General features: G+C 47.6%; 2 protein-coding genes across 4 annotated transcripts in view; both read right to left on the bottom strand.

The window, feature by feature from the left end:
• stxbp4 (syntaxin binding protein 4) overlaps positions 1-9,624 on the bottom strand; it is a 271,436-nt gene extending 261,812 nt beyond the window's left edge. For both annotated transcript variants that reach the window (XM_060844429.1, XM_060844430.1), the window contains exons 1-2: positions 9,525-9,624; positions 5,973-6,022 (exon numbers count right to left, since the gene is read on the bottom strand). In XM_060844429.1, the coding sequence (XP_060700412.1) occupies positions 5,973-5,995 (23 nt within the window). In that variant the 5' untranslated portion in view covers positions 5,996-6,022; positions 9,525-9,624. The remainder of the gene's footprint in view (positions 1-5,972; positions 6,023-9,524) is intronic.
• Positions 9,625-13,465: 3,841 nt separating this feature from the next.
• The window catches only part of LOC132827734 (TOM1-like protein 1), a 61,079-nt gene continuing 49,676 nt past the window's right edge, over positions 13,466-24,868 (bottom strand). For both annotated transcript variants that reach the window (XM_060844427.1, XM_060844428.1), the window contains 9 exons: positions 22,955-23,088; positions 21,415-21,475; positions 20,702-20,813; positions 19,551-19,671; positions 18,466-18,520; positions 17,678-17,759; positions 15,960-16,050; positions 14,875-14,970; positions 13,466-14,311 (listed from right to left, as the gene is read on the bottom strand). In XM_060844427.1, the coding sequence (XP_060700410.1) occupies positions 14,901-14,970; positions 15,960-16,050; positions 17,678-17,759; positions 18,466-18,520; positions 19,551-19,671; positions 20,702-20,813; positions 21,415-21,475; positions 22,955-23,088 (726 nt within the window). In that variant the 3' untranslated portion in view covers positions 13,466-14,311; positions 14,875-14,900. The remainder of the gene's footprint in view (positions 14,312-14,874; positions 14,971-15,959; positions 16,051-17,677; positions 17,760-18,465; positions 18,521-19,550; positions 19,672-20,701; positions 20,814-21,414; positions 21,476-22,954; positions 23,089-24,868) is intronic.

Below are 24,868 nucleotides of genomic sequence, written 5' to 3'. Positions count from 1 at the left end.
GAGAGAGAGAGAGGCAGACACACTGAGACAGAGAGAGACAGAGACAGAGAGACAGACACACTGAGACCGAGACAGACAGACAGAGAGGCAGACACACTGAGACAGAGAGAGACAGAGACAGAGAGACAGACACACTGAGACAGAGAGAGAGGGATAGTGAGTCAGACACACTGAGACAGAGAGAGAAAGAGACAGACACAGAGGCAGACACACTGAGACAGAGAGAGAGACACACACACACTGAGACAGAGTGAGAAAGAGACAGACACAGAGGCAGACACACTGAGACAGAGAGAGAGAGACACACACACTGAGACAGAGAGAGGCAGACACACTGAGACAGAGAGAAAGAGACAGACACAGAGGCAGACACACTGAGACTGAGAGAGACACACACACACTGAGACACAGAGAGAGAGAGAGCAAGACACTGAGACAGACAGAAAGAGAGACAGACAGAGACACAGACACACTGAGACAGAGAGAGAGAGATGGTGAGTCAGACACACTGAAACATACAGAGAGTGAGAGACAAACACACTGAGAGATAGAGAAACAATGAAGCAGACACTTACAGAGAGAGAGAGAGAGAGACAGTGAGACAGACACACTGAGACAGAGAAAGAGAGACAGTGAGGCAAACACAGTTACAGAGAGAGACAGTGAGACTGACATACTCAGAAAGAGAGAGAGAGAGAGACAGACACATATAGAGAGAGGGTCAGAGGTAGACATGCTTAAAGAGAAACAAAGAGAGAGAAAAACACACTTACATGAAAGAAAGACAGAAAGATAGAAATTAACAGAGACATGGAAAGAGAAAAACAGAGACATTTATAAAGTAAGAAATGGAAAGACAGATAGACAACGTTCACATAGAGACAGAGAAACAACGCACACACAGAGACAGAGAGACAACGCACACACAGAGACAGAGAGACAACGCACACACAGAGACAGATAGACAACGTACACACAGAGACAGATAGACAACGTACACACAGAGACAGAGAGACAACGTACACACAGAGATAGAGAGACAACGCACACACAGAGACAGAGAGACAACGTACACACAGAGACAGATAGACAACGTACACACAGAGACAGAGAGACAACGTACACACAGAGACAGACAATATACAGAGACAGAAAAAGACAAACAAACTTAGAGGGAGAGTGACTGAAATAGAGAGAGAAAGAAAGACAAAGTTACAGACAGAAAGAGGAGAAAAGACACTTACAGAAAAAGAGAGTGAGGGACACACTTACAGAGAGACAGACAGACACACATATACAGAAACTGATGCTCCCTGGCATGCTGTGTTCTTCCAGCCTCCTGCCCGTCTACACGTATAGAGAAAGTCAGACACACACATACTGAGAGAGAAATACACACTGACAGGCAGTGATAGAGTCAGACAAGCCAGGACAGAGACAGAGAGGGAGGCAGGCAGACTCGCACACACACACACACACGGAAATACCGACCAGTATAAAAGAGACAAGCCGTCGAAGTGCTCGGGCTCCGTTTCCTGGGACATTAAGGACATGATGGAGTGCTCGCTAAGAGAGACGCGGCTGGCGATTGAGAATCCTGGTGATCGCTAGCGTTCCCCGATAGTGAGGACAGCACCGGGGGAGGGGGGAGGACAGCACCAGGGGAGGGGGGAGGACAGCACCAGGGGAGGGGGGAGGACAGCACCGGGGGAGGGGGGAGGACAGCACCAGGGGAGGGGGGAGGACAGCACCAGGGGAGGGGGGAGGACAGCACCAGGGGAGGGGGGGAGGACAGCAGGAGAGGAAGCGGCGATATTGTGATCAGAAGCTGGGAACTTGGCTGCAGATGGACAGGGAGGCGATCAGTCACTGGGCACTGAGCTTGCTGCTTAGTCTCTCCACCCCCCTCCCCAACCCCTCCTCAACCCCAGAACCCCCACTCTCTGAGGGACACGGGGAGGGGGCTGCTCTCTCCCCGCAGAGCCCCCACTCTCTGAGGGACACAGGGAGGGGGCTGCTCACTCTCCCCGCAGAGCCCCCACTCTCTGAGGGACACGGGGAGGGGGCTGCTCTCTCCCCGCAGAGCCCCCACTCTCTGAGGGACACAGGGAGGGGGCTGCTCACTCTCCCCGCAGAGCCCCCACTCTCTAAGGGACACAGGGAGGGGGCTGCTCACTCTCCCCGCAGAGCCCCCACTCTCTGAGGGACACAGGGAGGGGGCTGCTCTCTCCCCCCAGAGCCCCCACTCTCTGAGGGACACAGGGAGGGGGCTGCTCTCTCCCCCCAGAGCCCCCACTCTCTGAGGGACACGGGGAGGGGGCTCTCTCTCCCCCCAGAGCCCCCACTCTCTGAGGGACACAGGGAGGGGGCTCTCTCTCCCCCCAGAGCCCCCACTCTCTAAGGGACACAGGGAGGGGGCTGCTCTCTCCCCCCAGAGTCCCCACTCTCTAAGGGACATAGGGTGAAACGTATGAGCCTGAGACGACTGGTCAAGGTTGATGGGGGAATGCTGAAAAGATGTTTCCCCTCATGGGAGAGACTAGCCCAAGGGGCAACAGCCTCAGACTAAGGGATAACCAATTTCGGATGAAGATAAGGAGAATACTTTCTATCAGAGAGTGGAATTCCCTTCCCCAGACAGCTGGTTATTTTATATGTTTTAAGACTGAGGAAAGCAGATACTTGACTGACACAAAGAGTTCAGGGTCAAGAGTGTGGTGCTGGAAAAGCACAACAGGTCAGGCAGCATCTCAGGAGTAGGAGAATCGACGTTTCAGGCATGAGCCCTTCATCAGGAAACATCCTCGGTTGCTGCCTGACCTGCTGTGCTTTTCCAGCATCACACTCTTGACTCCGATCTCCAGCATCTGCAGTCCTCACTTTCTCCCCCGAGAGTTAAGGGTATCATGCAAAACAAGAGAATGGCGACCAGCTATGTATTGTTGTATTGTGGAACACACTCAAGGGGCCAAATGGCCTACTCCTGTGTGTATATTCATATGAAGAATACAATTATGTACACTGACACTTGAAGATCTCAAAGAGACAGATCCATATTTCTCACAGATATAGAAACAGTCACAGAGAGACAAACAGATAGATGCATACACACCCCTACCAGTATAACAGGGACAGGCCATCGAAGTGCTCAGGCTCTGCTTCCTGGGACTGTGGCAGTAAAGACATGACGGACTCCCTGCTGGGATACAGATGCTGCCAGACCCGCTGAATGTTTTCTGTATTTATCTGTTCGAGTAATGTTGGTTGAGGGATAAGTTCAAATGATAAGTATTGGCCTGGGGTCAGATCATGCTGCTTTTATTAGGCTCTGTATCTGAAATTTGAAAGGATTTGAACTGTTTCATATTTAATAATTTGCCAAATCCTTTCCATGGACTCTATATGACTCCAATTGCTGAATCTAATACTTTTTCAGACCCCAGTCTGTCTGTGTAAAGTGAAGGTAATCTCTCATTTGGGTCCAACATAATAAGTGAGTTTCAGCTCACATCAATCAGTTTTGTGGATTAGAAAATAACAATGCGATTTCCACATGGAGCACATACTGGGAAGGCTGTGTGGCTCTGTACACACTCCTGCCGTCCCACCGTACACAGTGAGTGCTTACAATTGTACACAAGCACAGAACGGGACATCCTGAAATGCTCCCCAGCTGATACATTGTGGTTGAGGTGCAATCGCTGTTCTGTAAGCAAACAACACATTCTGTGAGAGAACACATTTCAGTCCAGTCTGACACTCTGTGGATAGGGTGTCACTCCGTAACAGCACTTGTACATTTCAAAGTCGTCTGTAGTTATTTGTACTGAATGAGCATCTTCAGGAGCTGGTGTTCTTCAGGAAGGATAAGGTGAAAATTACATCATAAGATTTGTTTCTGTTTATATATCTTGTCTCCCTGTATAAACTCGCAGTGAAATCCTCACTATAATTCTAATGACTCGATAACCTTCCCTTTTCCTAATGGGAACTCCCTTTGGTCCTTACTGAAAACATGCTTTTGTTTCCTGTGCCTCAACTGCTGCTCTCTGCTTCCAAAATTCTACCATCACTTTCACCAAACTAAGGATGTTCCTGTTGTTTTAACTTTAAATATCTTTAAATGATCTGAAGTGTCACAACCCGCAGAAGAAAGTGCTTGCGTTCAAATTCCCCATATCCCGTGAAAACTTTAAACACCCTGAATAGGACTCAGCTCTCTCCCCACCCGCATCACTGCACTCTGTGAACCCAGGGAAGAAATATCTTATATGAAGCTGCACAGCTTTGGCCTTCCAGTGAAAGTACTGAAATGAAAGAACAATCAAAAATATAAGATGCAGAGGGGAAACAGCAGACTTTAAAGAAGAGAGATTTTACACTCCAAAGGCAGGTGGCCTGAAGCAAACATGTCAAGGCCGAACCAGGACAGTAAGACCAATAAAGTACACTGGAAAAAGAATAACATCTAAGTCACACACATCTGCACACACAATAGTTGTCTTCTTTTACACATTCTTTTAATTGATTGAAACCTACATCCCCATTCTATGTGATTAAAGACTTAATGGCAATCCAGGTTTGTTCAATACATTGCATTAGTTGTATGACATTTTAATTTTTTGCTATAAATTCTGTGTCCTATGATCCTACTTCACTAGCTACCTCAAGAAGGAGCAGCACTCTGAAAGCTTGTACTTCCAAATAAACCTGTTGGACTATAACCTGGCGTTGTGTGGTTTTTAACTCAATACATTTAGTCAGCTTTGTTCAAAATCACACTACACCAGGTTATAGTCCAACAGGTTTAATTGGAAGCACTAATTTTCGGAGCGCTGCTCCTTCATCAGGTGGTTGTGGAGTACATGATTGTAAGACACAGAATTTATAGCAATAGTTTACAGTGTGATGTAATTGAAATTCTACATTGAAAAATACCTTGATTGTTTGTTCAGTCTTTCATCTGTTAGAATGATCATGTTAGTTTCACTTCTTTCATATGTAAATCACAAAACGTTTTTTAAAAGTTACATTCTCAAGTGAACTTTAACACTGTAAACTTTTCCTATAAATTCTGTGTCTTACAATCCTGTTCTCCACAACCATCTGATGAAGGAGCGTCGCTCCGAAAGCTAGTGCTTCCAATTAAACCTGTTGGACTATAACCTGGTGTTGTGTGATTTTTAACTTTGTACACCCCAGTCCAACACCGGCATCTCCAAATCAGTCAGCTTTGAGATCAGCTTGTATCTACTGGCTGTTACAAGAACCTTTATTTATCCAGCACATTTAAGACAGTCCAAGGATAGCAGAGGTGATGGTACTGGAATACATATCCAGACAGACTCCTGAATGAATGATCCAGAGACATGAATTTAAATTCCAACGTCGTAGCTCGGAAATTAAGTAAATAAATATGGAATAATCATGCTCATCTCAATAATGACAACCATTAGGTGGTTGTACATTGTCTTGTTCATTCATGGCCTTTAGATTAGATTAGATTACTTACAGTGTGGAAACAGGCCCTTCGGCCCAACAAGTCCACACCGACCCGCCAAAGCGCAACCCACCCATACCCCTAACCTAACACTAGGGGCAATTTAGCATGGCCAATTCACCTGACCCGCACATCTTTGCACACATTTTAATAAGGGAATCTTCTAACTTTCCATTATCCCTCCTAGATATGACCCTCAAACCACAGTGAAGTAGTTGACTCAGTTGTATTCAAGAACGGGACTCATCGCCACCTTCTCAAGGGCCACTGGGGATGTGTCATCAAAGCTGGCCCTGCCAACGACACCCAGACTCTCCCAATGAATTAAACAAAGAGGCAACATAGTACTGAATCTCATCAATGACCATGGCAGGGAGTGTAAAGACTGGCTTTGTCCCACTATCAATGTAGTCTTTGCTTCATCTCCCATGAAAATCCTGAGGTACCGGAGGAAAGTGATCTCAGCACTCACCTTTCTTGAAGCCTGGCGAGCATCCTCCCCGGCCAATTAATCCAATGATTCTATGAAAAAAAACAAGTTTGAATGTCTCACAATACAGTGACACTTAAGCCATCACAAGCAGAGTGCAGTCTGGTGCAGGTATTCTGGAATATACTGTTGCACCTTACAATAGACTCTGTATAAACCTGTGCTAAAACCTTCCATCTGTATGCACTTTCTATCAGCTTTTTCCATTATAAATTCCCATGTCCACCTTTACAGTGGAACATCCATAGAGTCATACAGCTTGGAGACAGACCATTTGGTACAATTTATCCATTCTGAACACAGAGTCATAGAGATGTACAACATGGAAACAGACCCTTCGGTCCAACCCGTCCATGCTGACCAGATATCCCAACGCAATCTAGTCCTACCTGCCAGCACCCAGCCCATATCCCTCCAAACCCTTCCTATTCATATACCCATCCAAATGCCTCTTAAATGTTGCAATTGTACCAGCCTCCACCACATCCTCTGGCAGCTCATTCAAAACATAACTAATTTGCATGCATTTGGCCCATCTCTCTCTAAACCTTGCCTATTTATGTACCTGTCCGAATGTCTTTTAGATGTTGTGATTGTACCAGCCTCTACCACTTTCTCTGGCAGCTTATTCCATACACACCACCACCCTCTGTGTAAAAAGGTTGCCCCTCAGCTCCCTTTTAAATCTTTCCCCTCTCACTTTCAGCTTATGTTTTTGGAGTTTACAAACGATTTCCTTCTTTGGAAAAAGACCTTGGCTATTCATTTTATGTACGTCTCTCGTGATTCTGTAAACCTCTATAAGGTCACCCCTTGTCCTGCTGTAATTGCAATTTCTTGCATGTAGTGGCACTGTAGTACATGCTTTGAAGTAACCTGCCTTCCAGCCAAATGTACTTTAATGCTTCTCTAAATTGCTGCAAACCTTTTCTGTATAAATAACACAATATAAAGTATAGGGTGGCACAGTAGTTAGCACTGCTACCTCACAGTGCCTGAGACCCGGGTTCAATTCCCGACTCAGGTGACTGACTGTGTGGAGTTTGCACATTCTCCCCGTGTTTGTGTGGGTTTCCTCTGGGTGTTCTGGTTTCCTCCCACAGTCCAAAGATGTGCCGGTCAGGTGAATTGGCCATGCTAAATTGCCTGTAGTGTTAGGTAAGGGGTAAATGTATGGGTGGGTTGCGGGTTGGTGTGGACTTGTTGGGCCAAAGGGCCTGTTTCCACACTGTAAGTAATCTAATCTATGATTTTAGAGAGGACAGTGTTGACTAATTTCCTCTCAGTTAGTTTAGGTATTGTGAGGTGACAAAAGACTAAGGTCCATCTAGTTCAGCCTTTACCATTCTGCAGTGACGTCAGACAATAATGGGGATTAAATCTCCAGCCTCAGATCGTACTTTGGCCAAGGTCCACACTTCAATCGGTGTAGTGTGAGATAGGATTTCTCGAAGAAAGCAAAGTGAACAGCCATTGTAGAAGGCTGAAAAGAGGAGTCGAGGGAAAGATAGAGTAGTGGTTTAGGTGACAGAAAGTTTTAATTTTAACAGCTTGTGCATGTTATAGGGAAGTGAAGGCAAAGAGAGATAGTTCAGATCAGAGGAAACATGCCAGAATATGAATGATGATTTATTGTCATGTGTACTCTATAATTGTCATCATTGATTTTAAGAATAAAAAGATAAAGTTGAAAGAACACCATCACACGTTAACAACAATCTTACTTGGGGTGCACTTAAAATAATAACATGCTCCAAGTCACTTCACAGAAATGAATCAGATTAAAATTGACACTGAGCCATCAAAAGGAGATTATTGGGAAAGTTTGGTCAAATGAGGGATTAAAACAAAGTCTTTGTGTTATCCTGTGTGTGATATATTCTGTCCAGTGTGTGACACACTCCTGTCCTTTGTGTTCCTCTGTGTGACAGTCTATCCTCCACAACACGGGTGGTATAGTGGTTAGCCCTGCTGCCTCACAGCACCAGGGTCCCAAGTTTAATCCCCAGCCTTGGATGACTGTCTGTGTGGAGTTTACACATTCTCCCCATGTCTGCGTGGGTTTTCTCTGGGTGCTCTGGTTTCCTCCCACAGTCACAAAGATGTGTAAGTCAGGTGAATTGGCTACTCTAAATTGTCCACAGTGCTAGGTGCATTAGTCAGAGGGAAATGGGTCTGGGTGGGTTGCTCTTTGGATGATTAACGTGGACCTGTTGGGTCGAAGGGCCTGTTTTCTGCACTATAGGAAATCTAATCTAAATGTTTTATACCAAATTGTTCACAAGACTCTTTGGACAACATAACTTTGGTGGAAAGATAAAGGCTAGGTTAGCTTCCGAGTATTAAGTTGGTACAGTGTAAATATATGGACAATTTTTATGCTGCTGCAAGGCCTGGGGAAATCCTACAGCACAGTGTGGGTTATATTGGAGCAGTACACCAGAGAAAACCAGTTTAAATCCAAACACAGTTCAATTAATTATCTAAATTTAGTAAAACAAAAGCAGGAAATAAAATGACAGTCTCCATAAAGGCGATGATAAAGCTGTTGGATCATAGCAAAAACTCAACTCGTTCATGCGGGAACGAAATCCACTATCCTAAATCAATCTGGTCCGATATATGACTCCAGTCCCTCACCAAACTGACTGACACAGAACTGCTCTCAGGCATGGCGAGGCAGTGGGGGATCTGATTAATCCCAGATGGGCAAGGGGAGATTCGACAGGTTCCTGTTGGGCAATGAGTGACCCAGTGGGACAATGAGGGATCCAGATGGTCCCTGTTGTGGAATGAGAGATCCATCAGGTCCCAGTTGGACAATGAGTAATCCAGCAGGTTCAAGTTGGGCAATGAGTAATCCAGCAGGTTCAAGTTGGGCAATGAGTAATCCAGCAGGTTCCATTGGGGCAATGAGGGAACCAGGAGGTTGCTGTTGGGAAATGAGTAATCCAGACAGACCCTGTGAAGGTAATGAAGGATCCAAAAGGTCTAACTTGGACAATCAGAGATCCACAAGGTTCCAGTTGGTTAATGAGTGATCCAGGAGGTGCCTGTTGGGGCATGAGTGATCCAGCAGGTCCTTGTTGGACAACAAGTGATCCTGCATGTCTCTGTTGGACAACGAGTGATCCAGGAGGTCCCTGTTGGGGCATGAGTGATCCAGGAGGTCCCTGTTGGGGCATGAGTGATCCAGGAGGTCCCTCTTGGACAATGAGTGATCCAGGAGGTCCCTCTTGGACAATGAGTGATCCAGGAGGTCCCTCTTGGACAATGAGTGATCCAGGAGGTCCCTCTTGGACAATGAGTGATCCAGACAGACTCTGTCAAGGTAATGAGGGATCTGGAAGATTCCAGTTGGTCAGTGAAGGGATCCAATAGGTGCCAGTGACCAATGAGAGATACATTAGGACCTCGGAATTTGAGGAATCCAGCTGGACCACCTCACCCTCCCTCAGGAGGTTTCACCTTGCTCCATATCTCCCTCGTATCACTTTAACACCATTTCCTGTCAGCTTTTGGTTCATGGCCCACCTGCGGCCTGTCACTAGGCTCCGGGCCTGCAGCCTCGGACTCTGGTAGTTGCCGCTCCCCGTCGCCGAGACCCGGGTCGGGCGCCGCCAGCGCGCACGCGCAGGCCCGGAGGCCTCTGGGAAATGTAGTCCCTGGGCCGGTCACAACAGAGTGCATGCGCAAAACTGCTCCACGAAAGGGACAGCAGAGGTCGATGGGCAGAATGGGTCCTGGCTGATCAGCAATCAGCATTTACCACCCTTTCTATAAATACCACATTTTAAAAACATTTCTCTTACACAAGTATTAATATTGACATCGGAAATTATACAAGAGACTGCTATTCAATTTTATTCCAATTTCAAGTTTATTTCAAAAACATTTGAGCTATTAGTTAATTTTATTTAACCAAACATTTCAGCATGCAGTTCGTAAGAGTTTCCCCCAATCCTTTGCATAATAAATCCCGTTTATTCCTCTTACTTTACCAAAATAACTTTTCCCAGTATACCATTAAGAGAAATAATTTGCAGCTTAAAAAACAACTTTACACAATCAAACATCTTAAGGCACCTTTACAGCAGGTGTAACACGGTTTAATGATGTGTGCTCTGTTGTAAGAAATGCAGCAACCAATTTACACACATCTGACAAATAACAATATGGTCATGACAGAGTGATCTGCCTTGCTGATGTTCATTGTGAGATTAATCTCTGTCAGGACACTGGGAAAAACACTTCACTCATCTTGAAATAGTACGATGGGATTTATTTCACATCCACCCGGGAGAAGGGAGCTTGCTTAATGTCTTATCCAAATTATGTCACTTCCAAAAGTGCACACTCCCTCAGTACTGTACCACACTGTCAGTCCAGATTATGTGTTAATAGCAAAGGAATGGGATTTGAAGTCATAAGCTCCTCACTCAAGGAAGCATTCAACCACTAATATGTGTATCAGGAACATAGTAACAAGAAGTGACCAGTCAGTTGTCATTAACAAAAGAGAGCTCCAACTTATGCCCCACTTGTGTGCAGAATTATTTCCTAATTTCACTGAACTGCGGTGGTTACTCAATGTGGCATTCTATAAATTCCTACTTTGGAAATAAAACCAATCTGACTCCAGGTTGAGACACAAGCAGACTCAAAACAAGGCCTCACACCTAAAATACGTTGTCTGACCTGAGATATCACCTTTATACTGATAAAACCTGAAGTTATCTTGGGGCAGTGGCTTAAAATAAATTTTGGGATTTACATATTAATCAATTGAAACCTGCATCTTTATTCTAACTGATTACAGACTTAACACCCATCTAGGTCTGTTGAATATATTTGCATAAATTGTATGACCCTTTGACCTTTTAATTATAAATTCTGTGCCCAATGTATTCCCTCTTACTAGCTACTTGAGGAAAGAATGAGACTGTTGTGGTTGTGTTCGCCGAGCTGGAAGTTTTTGCTGCAAACGTTTCGTTCCCTGGCTAGGGAACATCATCAGTGCTGTTGGAGCCTCGTGTGAAGCGCTGCTTTGATGTTTCTTCCGGTATTTATATTGGTTTGTTCTTGCCGCTTCCGGGTGTCAGTTTCAGCTGCAGTGATTTGTATATGGTCCAGTCGATGTGTCTGTTGATGGATGTTCTTGCCGCTTCCGGGTGTCAGTTTCAGCTGCAGTGATTTGTATATTGGGTCCAGGTCAATGTGTCTGTTGATGGAGTTTGGGGATGAATGCCATGCTTCCAGGAATTCTCTGGCTGTTCTCTGTCCGGCTTGTCCTATGATGGTAGTGTTTTCCCAGTCAAATTCATGTTCCTGGTTGTCTGAGTGTATGGCTACTAGTGATAACTGGTCGTGTCGTTTTGTGGCTAGCTGGTGTTCGTGGATGCGGATTGTTAGCTGTCTTCCTGTTTGTCCTATATGAGTCCAAAGAATGAGACTCCAAAAGCTAGTGTTTCCAAGTAAAACTGTTGGACTATAAGCCGGTGACGTATGATTTTTAACTTTGTCCACCCCAGTCCAACAATGGCACTGATACATTGGGGTTCAAGACAGTAGCTCATCACCACCTTCTCAAGAGCAACTAGGGACGAGCTATAAATGCTAGACTTGTCAGCAATGCCACATGCCCTGAATAAATAAAACTCCTGAAGGGTCTGGCTCTAATTGTTAGATGATGTCACTTACGCATAAACTCCCCAATTAGCAGAAATAGTTTATCTATTTATCAGATCCACCCCCTTAATATCTTGAAAGCTCTGTGGGAATCAGTAATCCAGAGCCCCAGGCTAATATTCTAGGGGTTGTTGGTTAAAGTCCCACCATGGCAAGTGGTACAAATGAATTCAACCTAAAAACAATAAAAATAATTAATGTAATGGCAACAATTCTCATTTGTTGTTAAAACTCCATCTGCTTCACTGCTGTGCCTTAGGGAGGGAAATCTGTCATCCTTACCCAGTCTGACCTACGTGTGACTCCAGACCAATAGCAAGCTGATTGGCTGTCTAGGCCATTTCACAGGTCAGTTAAGAATCAATCAGTCCAAGGGCAACTAGGGACAGCAAACAATTTTCAATGTTGCAACCAACCCCATGGAAAAATCATCCCTTGGGCTTCAAGAAACACAACCTGTATTTGTGTCATCACTCTCTAACCTCTGGAATTTTAGTGTCATTCTGGTAAATTCCTCCATAGCCAATACTTTATTATTAAGTGGTTGCAGCACTCCTCATGTGTTTGTCAGGGTTAAGTTGAAGCTCCAGTATCCTTATTCCCTTGGAGAAAGACCACCAGTTTCCCCTTTTAGGAAATACCCTATTCAGTGTTGTATACTTTCCAGGTCTAAAGCAGATGACGTCACATTTGCCAACATTAAATACATTACACAGAGTTTAGTTCTTTCATTTCAACAATATCCCAAAATGTTTGTTTTAATTAATTCATGAGATATGGATCTTGCTGCCTATCCCTGATTACCCAGATGGCAGGTAAGAGTCAACCACATTGCTCTGCATCTGGAATCACATACTGGCCAGGCTAAGTAAGGACAGCAGATTTCCTTCCCTGATGGGCATTTGTGAACGAGATGGGTTTTTCCAACAATTAACAATGCTTTCAGAGTTAAATCTTAATTCCAGATGTTTCCAATTCCACCATCTGCTATGTTGGGAATTGAACCTGAACCCTCAGAACATTACCTGAGTCTGGATTAATAGACCAGCATTGATACCACTAGGCTGTCACCTCCCCAACGACAGAGCATTCTGCTATCATGCATATGTTGTTAATGCAAATTGGCTCTGATGTGATTAATGAATTGTGAATGTTGTGTGGACAAAGCAAACTTTCTACTGAATGGATAGTGTGGTTTTCTTAAAGGACTTCTACAGCATGATTTTCCATAATGATCATCTACAGTGTGATTTTCTATAGCGTGAGGTTACAGAGGAACACAACAGTTGCATTACAGCAGAACAACTTGTATCTTGCTTTTTGGAACAGTGCTGCCTCACTGATTGGCCAGGAACTGGGTGGGCGGCCTGCTGACAGGCAATTTGATGTTGACACCAGGTTCACTGAGTGAGAATGACTGTCTGCTCCTGAGGCGCTGAGCACTGAGTACAACTGGAAGGCAGCTGGCCCCAGACCAGCTGAGGATATCAAACAAAACGCAGAACAGAATCAAACCCTGAGCTCTCTCCATCTGAGATACTCAGACCCTCAGAGTCAGCGTGCTCAACGATCAGCAGCGGCTTCAAAGCAAAGACACAACCAAAAGCTGAGTCAGAACATCAAGTACAACAGGCTATTCGTACATTCACTGTTACAAAAATTACAATCCTTTCAAAACATCATCTTAAAAATTTCAAATCACCACTGCACTTTCTTTCACATATAACTCCCTAAGTTAATCAGGAACCATAATAAAACTACTTCATGAATTGCAAAGCACTGGAGGATGTTTTAATGTCACGAAAGGCAATTTGGAAATATAGCCGTATATAATTAAATATTGAAATGATCTGGCACTACCTTCATGTCGTACCTGGACTGTGTGGGACCATATCCCAGTGAGAGTCAGTGTGAGTCAGTGTGTGAGGGACTGTACCCCAGTGAGAGTCAGTGGTGGGAGTGGGAGTCTGGAAATAAATCACTGAAGTAACAAAGAGAGATTGATTTGGTCTGGAATGTCAGTAACTTTGATCTCATCCCTGACAGAAATGAGGTGTTGTGACTATCAGAATTTCAATTGTGAATTGAAAATGTCTTTTCCTAATTTTCTCAGGCCATAACATCCTCTTGGACACTTTTCCCATGTCTCCTAACTCCTGTCTGTCGCTGCTATCTTCCTCTTTTCCCGTTGGGTCCCTTATTTTACCCTAAGAGACAGTGACAAATGTTAATTTTTTTTTTAAGGTGTCAGGGATGAAATAATTGTGCCTCAGGCTGAAGAAATTAAAACAGGAGGTTTCTTGTTTTGTTGTGAAGAGGGAGCATTGACAATGGGACGAGAGACATGTTTTCCATGGAGGAGACATGACACATTATTGTGAATCTGGATGTTCAATGTGAGGTTGCTCCTTCTTTCCTGAAGAGCTCACTGATGTATTAGATCGCAGGCTGTTGTTAGTATCAATGGCGGGCATACACAAAGTTTTAATCCGGTCATGTGTATGGATCCACAGTCTCTCAGTGAACGGTGTTTAATTCATGGCAGTGACCATCTGAAGCTCACCCTCAGGGTAAAGCTGTCCCCAGTTTACTCAAATGGCCTTTGGATCCAATTCAAACACAATCTCCGTTACCTGTTCAAAGGATAAAACAACATGAATTCATTCATTCGTCTCTTTCCTGTTACATCCATTATTCTGCCCAATGCATCACTATCCCTGCACTGGCACACTACCTTTGCCCCACTGACAGCCAGGACAGGGCAAACAAAACAGGAGCAGCAACAGGCCATTCGGCCCCTCGAGTCCACTCTGCCATTCAATAAGACTATGCCTGATTTGTTTGCGTTGTGACTTACCTACCCCCCAATAACCTCAGTGGCCCTGCCCAATAAGAATCTACTCATCCCTGTCTTATAAGTATTCAATGACCCCACTTCCACCCCTTGTCTGAGTCAAAGAGTTCCAAAATCTCACCACCCTTGAAGCGAAAGAAAATACGCACGTCTGTCCACAAAAGGCGCCCCTGCGAATTTGGGCTTGCTAAATCTGAACTGACCCACAGGAGGAAACATCTTTCCTTGCCTAGCATTCCAAGACCATTCCCGACCTGATACACTTCAATCAGTTCATTCCTCACCCGAGTAAACTCCAGTGGGATCACAGCCAGCCACGGAACTGATCAACAACCCACTCACCCACAAAAGCAGTGACAAGGTGCCAGTCACTCAGCCGTTCTGTTAGAGAGAATCCTCGCCTTGTTTAAAGCAACATCCAGATCCTCATAAATAGCCCTGTAATCAGAAATATTCCACAACATTAACTGGCAACAACAGATACCAGGGAGTTAGTTATAGACTGGAATCTAATCAAAGAGTTCAGTGGGGTTTACGTATGTAATAAAGGATACATGGGAGCGAGTTACAGACTGGAATTTAATTGTGGGGCATGTTCAGTTTGGGGTGACATATATAAAAAATAACAGATGCCCATGTGTTAGAAACTGGAATATAATCAATGAGTTTGGAATTGGACAACTGCACTGTCGGAGGGTCAGTGCTGAGGGAGTGCTGCACTGTCGGAGGGTCAGTTCTGAGGGAGCACGGCACTGTCAGAGGGTCGGTGCTGAGGGAGTGCAGCACTGTCGGAGGGTCAGTGCTGAGGGAGTGCTGCACTGTCGGAGGGTCAGTGCTGAGGGAGTGCTGCACTGTCGGAGGGTCAGTGCTGAGGGAGTGCTGCACTGTCGGAGGGTTAGTGCTGAGGGAGTGGCACACTGTCAGAGGGTCAGTTCTGAGGGAGTGCCGCACTGTCGGAGGGTCAATGGCTGAGGGACTGCCGCACTGTCGGAGGGTCAGTGTTGAGGGAGTGCCACACTCATGGAGGCCTGTCTTTCAAACGAGATGTTAATTATTTAACTCAGCCTATTTGGACATGTGAGGTCACACCTCTGGACAATTGGGACATGAACCCAAATTTTCCAGTTGAGAGGAAGTTACACTACTACTTTGCTACAAAACCCTCTTTAAGCCTTCCTGCACCTCGTGTTTCCATCCAAGAAATTAACCTGAGTGAGTCTGCCTGGCTTCTCAGATCGTACGAGGCCAGGTATTTTCAGAGCCATGTGGTCGGAGTATCTCATGGTCCTGAGCTCAATTGACTCAGTTGGATCAGCTCCTTTATCCACGAGTTTAGGCTGTTAGCGCGCTCTCTTGTGAACAGTTCCTGCTTTGCCAGTGCCAATCCCTCTATCTCTAACGGAGGGGTAACTGTATCACAGACTTACTCTGTGTTGCAGTTGGTGTTGCTTAGTGGGTCAAACTCCAAACTGATCGGATCGGCCTTCCCATTCTTCACGTTTCCCGACTGGCTCCGGCCTGGAACAGAAAGGAGGAGCTCAAACAGAACTGAGTGGCTCAGCGATGGCAGCAACGTGAGCGGGCTGGAGGGGCAGAACCTTCAGTCACAGCCTGAACAATCCCCCTACACCAGGGCAAGGACCAGACCTGCTCACTCCCACAGTGACCAACTCTGCACTGACCCAATCCCAATCGCAAGCCAGGACTTTCCCTCCCACGTTCTCCAGCCTTCAGCTGCTCCATCCAATCAAGCCGTCACTTTCCAACGTATCAGTACATATTAATCTCTGAAGGTCACAAGAAATGAAGAAACAAACACCTACAAATGTTTTAATGCTCCTTGATGCATCTCACTGAGATATGTGGGAATGCGCTGAGAATGAGCCACTAGGTTCATCCCCATTGAGTAGATCCAGGAAAGGGCTCAGGGGATTGGGTTGAGGGGAGGAGAGAGACAGAGAGCCCTGAGGAGTATTGGGGAAATGAGACAGAGAAAGAGAAATTGGAGAGAGGAGAGAGCGAGACAGATGGAGAGAAAGGAGACTGTAACCAATGATGATTTTGGGGACTATGCACTGAACTGGAAGTCGGACTGCTTTAACTGCAAATCAGGAGAGTTTCCTGCACTTCATATTTTGGAGTTGTGTGATATAATGTTGCTTTTGAGGCAATGAATGGGAGAAAATTCAAAATTGAGCGCTGCAGAGATTTTTTGACTTAAGGAAATTCTGCCTGACGACAGCTCTCTGATTGGTTGAGCTGCAGCATTTTTAAAGCTATTAGGGCAACAGGGCAGCAGAACAGAAACATCCAGAGGCTGCAAAACTGAAAGCATCCAGCTCACTCTCTCTCTGTCTCTTTGGGGAGAAAAGCCAGAAAAACCAAGAAAACTTGAAGGAAATGATGTGACCAAGGATAGACCTTGATCTATCTGATCTATCATCAAATCAGAAAACACCTCCACCGTACAGCCAACAATGTGTCATGAGCGTCAAAATAGAGAAAGGCTGTTTGAGACAATTTACCCCACCACTGAAATCTGAACATATGATCGTCAAAATTTTGATTCCCCAGTCAATAGTGAGTGCCCCATCCATTTGCTGTTTGTCTGTCAAAATTGTGAATGTTTGTGTGTGTGTGTTTGGGGATTCTGAAGGGGCTGAGGTAAGGTTGCATTGTACTAGGTCAGGAATCCTTCCTTTTCTCTGCCAGTTGCTAAAGTTAAGCTTTTCACAATAAATATAAGATTATTTTCTGTTAATGGTGAAACCTGGCATGCATCGCCTTTGTCTTGATTGATGGTCTGTTGGACAAATGAGTTATCCAGGTGGTGACATTGGGATTTTACACATTGTGAGATGGTTTGGGGAATGACATTGATGTAGCCCTCCCAGTGAAGCCAGAACGAGAGAGCCAGGGTGGGGGCAGGGGACGGGGAAGGGTCAGAAGGAGTGGAAAGTGGGGGCAGAGGGAAAGGGGGAAGGGGTGGGGGAAGGGGAAAAGGGAAGGGGGAAAGAAGGAAAGGTGGGGGAAGAGGGAGAGCGGGAAAGGGGAGAGGGAGGGTGAAGTACAGTTGGCTTCCCCCCTCCTCAAATGAACAGGGTGTGCCTGATTTGTGTGCACTGCTTGTCGAGATGCCCCTTACCTGTGAGTGTGGAGGGGTGAGAGGACTCAGGCAGCAGACTGTAGGCAGAGGGTACGGCCTGTACAGACTGTGGGGACACCACCTGAAAAGGAAAAGTCATTTTACAAGGAACTGAGCCAGAGTTGCACCAACATGGACCATGCAGTAACACAAATCCCAACACAAAGCAGATGGTCATTAAAAAATGGGGGAGGAGTATGAGGGTGTGTAGAGGGAGCAAGAGAGAGTGAGTGAGAGACGGTGGGGGGGGGCAGGGGTATTGAGATGGTTATGGGGGAAAGAGGAGTTGGTGAAACTTTCTACTGGATTTACACAAAAGCAAATTGTGTCGGCAGGCAGGCAGGCAGAGGCAGGCAGGCAGGCAGGGACAGGCAGGCAGGGACAGGCAGGCAGGGACAGGCAGGCAGGATGTGAGAGAAGCCAAGACAGCTTAGGGTATCCCTTTGTTAATGATAGCTTCACATTCACCACGCACACTCAGCCCCGTCACTCTGACTGAAAACTACAGGTGGCTGTCCCAGAAAACCATGGGCTGCTCTCAATGTGAATAACTAAAACTCTCATTCCCCATCATTGCTGAACCAAGCTTCAATCTCACACAGGCATCCACACACGGGCATACACACACACACGGGCATACACACACACACACACACGCACACACACACGCACACACACACACTCTCTTTCTCCTCCACATCAGTCTGTCCCCAGCATAGTATACATTTGACCAGGTTAATAATAGTGATTCGAGCTGTATAGATAAGGATATATGTGCTCAGACTTACATTGGCATAGAGAGGTTCAGGGGGTCTGTTGCTCACTGAGCTCTGCACTGCCACTCTGTAACCAGGAGAGAGTCTTTCTGTAAATTACATCACCTTCAAACATTCTTCTGATTTTAAACTCCACCTTCCCATTGTGACCCACCCCCTGCTGATGGCACCGACTCTGCTAGAGCTCCACAATCCCAACCTGAACACAGTGACTCTGACCTGGAGATGCTCAGACAAGGAAGCAGTGGGAATGTTGTGGGAGTGTTCCTGAGCATCGAGCCAGACTGATTCTCCAGGTTCAAACTGCACCGAAACTGGAAAGGTTTCGTGTGAGTAATCAGGCACCTTCCTTCCATCGGAAGGTCAGGAGTGGGGGATGTTCACCGATGATTGCACAGTGTTCAGCGCCGTTCGCAACTCCTCAGATACTGAAGCAGGCTGTATTCAAATGCAACAAAATCACTGAAGTCCCCCCACTATCAACATCCTAAAACTTACCATTGATCAGAAACTGAACTGGACTAGCCGTGTAAATACAGTAGCAAGCACTCTTCTGGTACAGTGATAGTGTCCCTACCTCTGGACCAGGAAGCCTGGGTTCAAGTCTTACCTGTTCCAGGGAGTGTGTCATTGCATCTCCAAGCAAGTCTCAATAAATACACAACTTATAAGAACAATCCTGTGGGGAGTAACTCACCTCCTGTCACCCCAAAATCTATCCACCATCTCCAAGGCACAAGTCAGGAGTGTGAGGGAATACTCCCCACTTACCCTGGATGGGGGCAGCTCCAACAACACTCAAGAAGCTCAACACCATCCAGGACAAAGCAGCCGCTTGATTGACACCACATCCACTCCCCCCACCACCAACGCTCAGTAGCAGCTGTGTGTACTCTCTGCAAGATGCTCTGTGCAAATTCACCAAAGATCCTCAGACAGCACCTTCCACAGCCACGGACACACCCATGGTGTTTCCATGTATCTGCTGCCCTTGTCCTTCAAAAGGTAGAAGTGACTGTGGGTCTAGAAAATGTTTTCTGTGCATCTTTGGTCATTGTTAGAACAGGCTGATAACGTTGAAGGGAAGGTGAACGTACCGTGGCTGCTGAGTGGTTGCTGCATTGCGCACGGGGATATCAGGGAGGGCCCTGTTCCTCAGGAAGGGGTTGGCAGCAGACAGACCTGTACCCCTCGCATCAGAGATTCCATTTTCAAGACCTGAACAAATAGAACAGAACAGGAGCTCACTCCTAACAGTTATTCCAAAAACATTAGGCCTTCAGAACTCTTCTTCAATTTTTATTTGTTCTGAATGGAATCACAGAAACATAAAAATCATAGGAATAGACCATTTGGCCCTTCAAGCCTGCAATGCCATTCAAGATGATCGTAGCTGATATCTAACTCAGTCCCCTCTTTCCACTTTCTCCCCAAATCCTTTGATCCTTAATGTCCTAAGACCTATATCAACCCTTTCCTCAAAATCTTCAACGTTTTGGCATCAGCAGTGTCCCGTTGCAGTGTATTCCACAGACTCACCGCTGTCCTGAAGAAATTTCACCTCATCTCAGAGACAAAACGTCTATCCCTTACCTTTCGATGTAGAAAGTCATACCTATAATGAGAGTTAACAATGGAAATGGGACTGCTCAAAGACTCCCAGGACAGGGACAGCACAGGGTTAGATACAGAGTAAAGCTCCTCTACACTGTCCCCCCATCAAACACTCCCAGAGCAGGGACAGCATGGGGTTAGATACAAAGTAAAGCTCCCTCTACACTGTACCCCCATCAAACACTCCTAGGACATGGACAGTACGGGGTTAGATACAGAGTAAAGCTCCCTCTACACTGTCCCCACCAAACACTCCCAGCATAGGGACAGCACGGGGTGAGATACAGAGTAAAGCTCCCTCTACACTGTCCCCACCAAACACTCCCAGGGACAGGGACAGCACGGGGTTAGATACAGAGTAAAGTTCTCGCTAAAATCTTTTAAACTGAAAGTAAAACCTCCTCAACAAATTGGCCCACTCAAACACCCCTTAGGCAGAGACAGCAAATGGTTAGATACAGAATAAAGCTCCCTCGACACTGTCCCCAAACATCCCCAGGATGGTTATCACTTTTACAGCAGTTACATTTGGGATGTTGTCTGATCTTCAGCAGTTCTGCAGAGACTACCCACACTGACTAGCATAGAATTTTCACTGACTGAGTGTGATGCAGCCAGTGTTGAGAATACTTACTCAGGTTGGAGAACTCAGGCAGACACAGAGGACCCGGAGTGGCTGGAGCAGAGCAGGTGAGGTCGATCAGATCATAAACAGAGCTGGGAGCTGAGGGCTCAATCCCAGAATCCTGCACAGAGGAGAGAGTCCATGCACTTTATCGTCATGATCATTAGGCCAGGAGATAGCACAGGAGCAAGCAACAGGTTTGTGGCATCCACCCAAGACAGGGACAGCACAGGGTTAGATACAGAGTAAAACTGCCTCTACACTGTCCCCCATCAAACACTCCCAGGACAGGGACAGCACAGGGTTAGATACAGAGTAAAGCTCCCTCTACACTGTCCCCATCGAACACTCCCAGGACAGGGACAGCACAGGGTTAGATACAAAGTAAAGCTCCCTCTACACTGTCCCCATTGAACACTCCCAGGACAGGGATAGCACAGGGTTAAATACAGAGTAAAGCTCCCTCTACACTGTCCCCATTGAACACTCCCAGGACAGGGATAGCACAGGGTTAAATACAGAGTAAAGCTCTATGGAGGTTAAGGGATGAGGAAGGGGAGGAGGTCAGTCAGAGCCCGGGGAGATCAGGGTTATGGGGTACAGCAGGCAGGCGTTGTACATGGGCAGATGCCCAGTTGTATGCAGTGATGTTCAGAAGCCCCTGAGGACAGTCCACCCACTCCCCAGCTCTCATTCCCATCATTTTCTGTTACCATGCATACCTTCAGTGACCTCGGAACCTCATTCTCCATCAGCCTGAACCTCTCCCTTCGCCGTTGAAACCTGCCAATGATGGGCAACAATTAACAATCACACTTTTATATCCACAGTCAAGGAGAGTTTACAGCATCAACAGGCCATTCAGCCCAACTGTACCAGTGTTCCACATGAGGGTCTCCCCAAAGTACTCCATCTCACACCACCAAATACGCACTTCTCTCTTCCTATCCCCCTCATGTGTCTATCCAGCTTCCCTATTCAGACAGACAGTCTGCATTGCCATGTCACCTCACCCATCCTTGGGCAGTCCAACATGTTTCACGAACAATGATGTGGCTTTGAGTGGGATCTCATTCATTGTTAGGTTGTGAAAACAGTAGCCATGGTGTCCAGAGGTTGTTGGAGTGACACTTGGACTCATCCTACTGGGTAATGAAGAGCTTCATTACTGACCAATCAGCTGTGGGTAAGTGGAGCAATGTGAAATTGTTACACCTGTTGACCAATGGGGAAGCTGGGGGCGGGACAGGCAGAGGAAGGTGATTTGAATGTGAGCTCCCTCTGTGTTTGAGAGGGGAAAGATATAAAAGGGACTGAAGGGGCAACTTTTTCACACAGAGGGTGGTACGTGTATGGAATGAGCTGCCAGAGGAAGTGGTGGAGGCTGATACAATTGCAACATTTAAGAGGCATCTGGATGTGTGTATGAATAGGAAGGGTTTGGAGGGATATGGGCCGGGTGCTGGCAGGTGGGACTAGATTGAGTTGGGATATCTGGTCGGCATGGACGGGTTGGACTGAAGGGTCAGTTTCCATGCTGTACATCTCTATGACTCTATTCAGCAGTTGTATGTGGGAATCATTAGCTGGGTCAGTATTTATTACCCACCTCTAATTGCCCAGAGGATAGTTAGCATTGCTGTCTCACAGCGCTGGGGTCCCCAGTTTGATTCCAGCCTCGGGTGACTGTCTGTATGGAGTTTGCACATTCTCCCCGTGTCTGTGTGGGTTTCCTCTGGGTGCTCCTGTTTCGTCCCACAGTCCAGAGATGTGCAGGTTAGGTTAATTGGCCATGCTAAATTGCCCGTAGTGTTCAGGGATGTGCAGGCTGGATGGCTTAGCCATGGGAAATGCAGGGATAAGGTTGTGATGGGGGGAGGAGCAATGAGATGTTCATCCTAAAGTCCATGTAAACCTGTTGGGCCGAATAGCCTGTTTCCACATTATGGGTATTCTATAAAAAGGAAAGTCAACTATATTGTTATGGATGTGGAGTCACATGGAGGTCAGACCAGGTAAGGAAGGCAAAAACCTTGAGGAATTTGTCATTAACAATAAACAGTTGTTACTGGGCTAGCCTTATATTCCAATTTCTTTTGATGTTGAATTCATGGCGGGATTTGGACCCTTTTCACCAGAATGTGACGCTGGGGCTCTGGATGGCATTTCCGTTACCCCACCAGCTTCCCTCCCTCCCCCTACAGTTGGCAGCACACAGTGTTACCTGTGTGTGTGTGTGTGTGTGTGTGTGTGTGCGCCCACCTCTCATACTGCAGGAAGGTGTTGTTGAGTGCATCGTTGGCCTCGATCAGTCTGGTGAGCACGTCCACATTATCCACCTCCAGCAGCAGCACCACGATCCGCTCCTGCATGGCACGGCACGTCACCTGCAGTTTCTGTGACACAGCGGGAACAGGAAACACAGAACACACGGAGTCACCAACAAAATAAACAACCCCGGCTTTCTCTACAGCCCTTTGTAAATGCAGTCACTGCTGCAGTGTCATAAACACAGCACGATCCCACAGACAGTGCTGAGATAACCAGCTGGTAATGTGACCCCTACCTCCCCACCTCGATCACACAGCACTGGCTGGGGACCTCAGATAGTTAAAGACTACAACGGCATCCTGACTCACTCACCTTTCCCCTCCGTACAGTCCAGGACAATACTCCTTCCGGGGTGGGGGGAGGGGGAGGGGTGGGGAAGGGGCGAGTGGAAGTGGTGGGTTGGGAAGAGGGGTGGGGGAGGGGGAGTGGTGGGTGGGGGGAGGGAGAGTGGGGGAGGGAGAAATGTAGTCCCTGGGCCTGGTCATGACAGAGTGCATGCGCAAAACTGCTCCAGAAAAGGGACAGCAGAGGTTGATGGTAGAATGGGCCCTGGCTGATCACAGGGATAGCACTGAGAGAGATCGGGGAGTGCTGGGTGGGGGTTTGGGAGGAGGTTCCTGAGTTGGGTGGGGGGAATGGGGGAGTGTTGGGTGGGGGGAATGGGGGAGTGTTGGGTGGGGGGAGTGGGGGAGTGTTGGGTGGGGGGAGTGGGGGAGTAGGGGAGTGTTGGGTGGGGGGAGTGGGGGAGTGTTGGGTGGGGGGAGTGGGGGAGTGTTGAGAGGGGGGAGTAGAGGAGTGTTGGGTGGGGGGTGGGGGGGTGAGGGGATTAGGGGAGTGTTGGGTGAGGGGAGTAGGGGAGTGTTGGGTGAGGGAGGTGAGGGGAGTAGGGGAGTGTTGGGTGGGGCGGTGGGGGTAGTGGGAGAGTGTTGGGTGGGGGAGTAGGGGAGTGTTGGGTGGGGGGAGTAGGGGAGTGTTGGGTGGGAGGATGGGGGGGTGAGGGGAGTAGGGGAGTGTTGGGTCGGGGTAGTGGGAGAGTGTTGGGTGGGGTAGTGGGAGAGTGTTGGGTGGGGGGAGTGAGGGAGTGTTGTGTGGGGGGTGTGGGGGAGTGTTGGGTGGGGGGTGTGGGGGAGTGTTGGGTGGGGGGTGTGGGGGAGTGTTGGGTGGGGGGAGTCAGGGAGTGTTGGGTGGGGGGAATAGGGGAGTGTTGGGTGGGGGGTGAGGGGAGTGGGGGGGTGGGTGGAGTAGGGGATGTTGGGTGGGGGGGTGAGGGGAGTAGGGGAGTGTTGGGTGGGGGGGTGAGGGGAGTGGGGGAGTGTTGGGTGGGGGGGCGGGGGGAGTGGGGGAGTGTTGGGGCGGGGGGAGTGGGGGAGTGTGGGGTGGGGGGGGGGGGCGGGGGAGTGGGGGAGTGTTGAGTGGGGGGGCGGGGGAGTGGGGGAGTGTTGAGTGGGGGAGTGGGGGTGTTTCGGGTAGAGGATTGGGGGATTGGGGGAGTGGGGGAGTGTGGGGTGGAGGGAGTGGGGGATTGTTGGGTGGAGGAATGGGGGGAGTGGGGGGGTGTTGGGTGGGGGGATTGGGGGAGTGTTGGGTGTTGGGTGGGGGGATTGGGGGGGTGTTGGGTGGGGGGATTGGGGGAGTGTTGGGTGTTGGGTGGGGGGAGTGGGGGAGTGTTGGGTGGGGGGAGTGGGGGAGTGTTGGGTGGAGGAATGGGGGAGTGGGGGGTGTTGGGTGGGGGGAGTGGGGGAGTGTTGGGTGGAGGAATGGGGGGAGTGGGGGGGTGTTGGGTGGGGGGATTGAGGGATGTTGGGTGGGGGGAGTGGGGGGGGTGTTGGGTGGGGGGAGTGGGGG

The sequence above is a fragment of the Hemiscyllium ocellatum genome, chromosome 25 (genome assembly GCF_020745735.1).
Source record: "Hemiscyllium ocellatum isolate sHemOce1 chromosome 25, sHemOce1.pat.X.cur, whole genome shotgun sequence".
In the NCBI taxonomy this organism is placed as follows: domain Eukaryota; kingdom Metazoa; phylum Chordata; class Chondrichthyes; order Orectolobiformes; family Hemiscylliidae; genus Hemiscyllium; species Hemiscyllium ocellatum.
The sequence above is the reverse complement of the archived record's forward strand: the minus strand, read 5'-3'. Positions and strand labels throughout refer to the sequence as shown.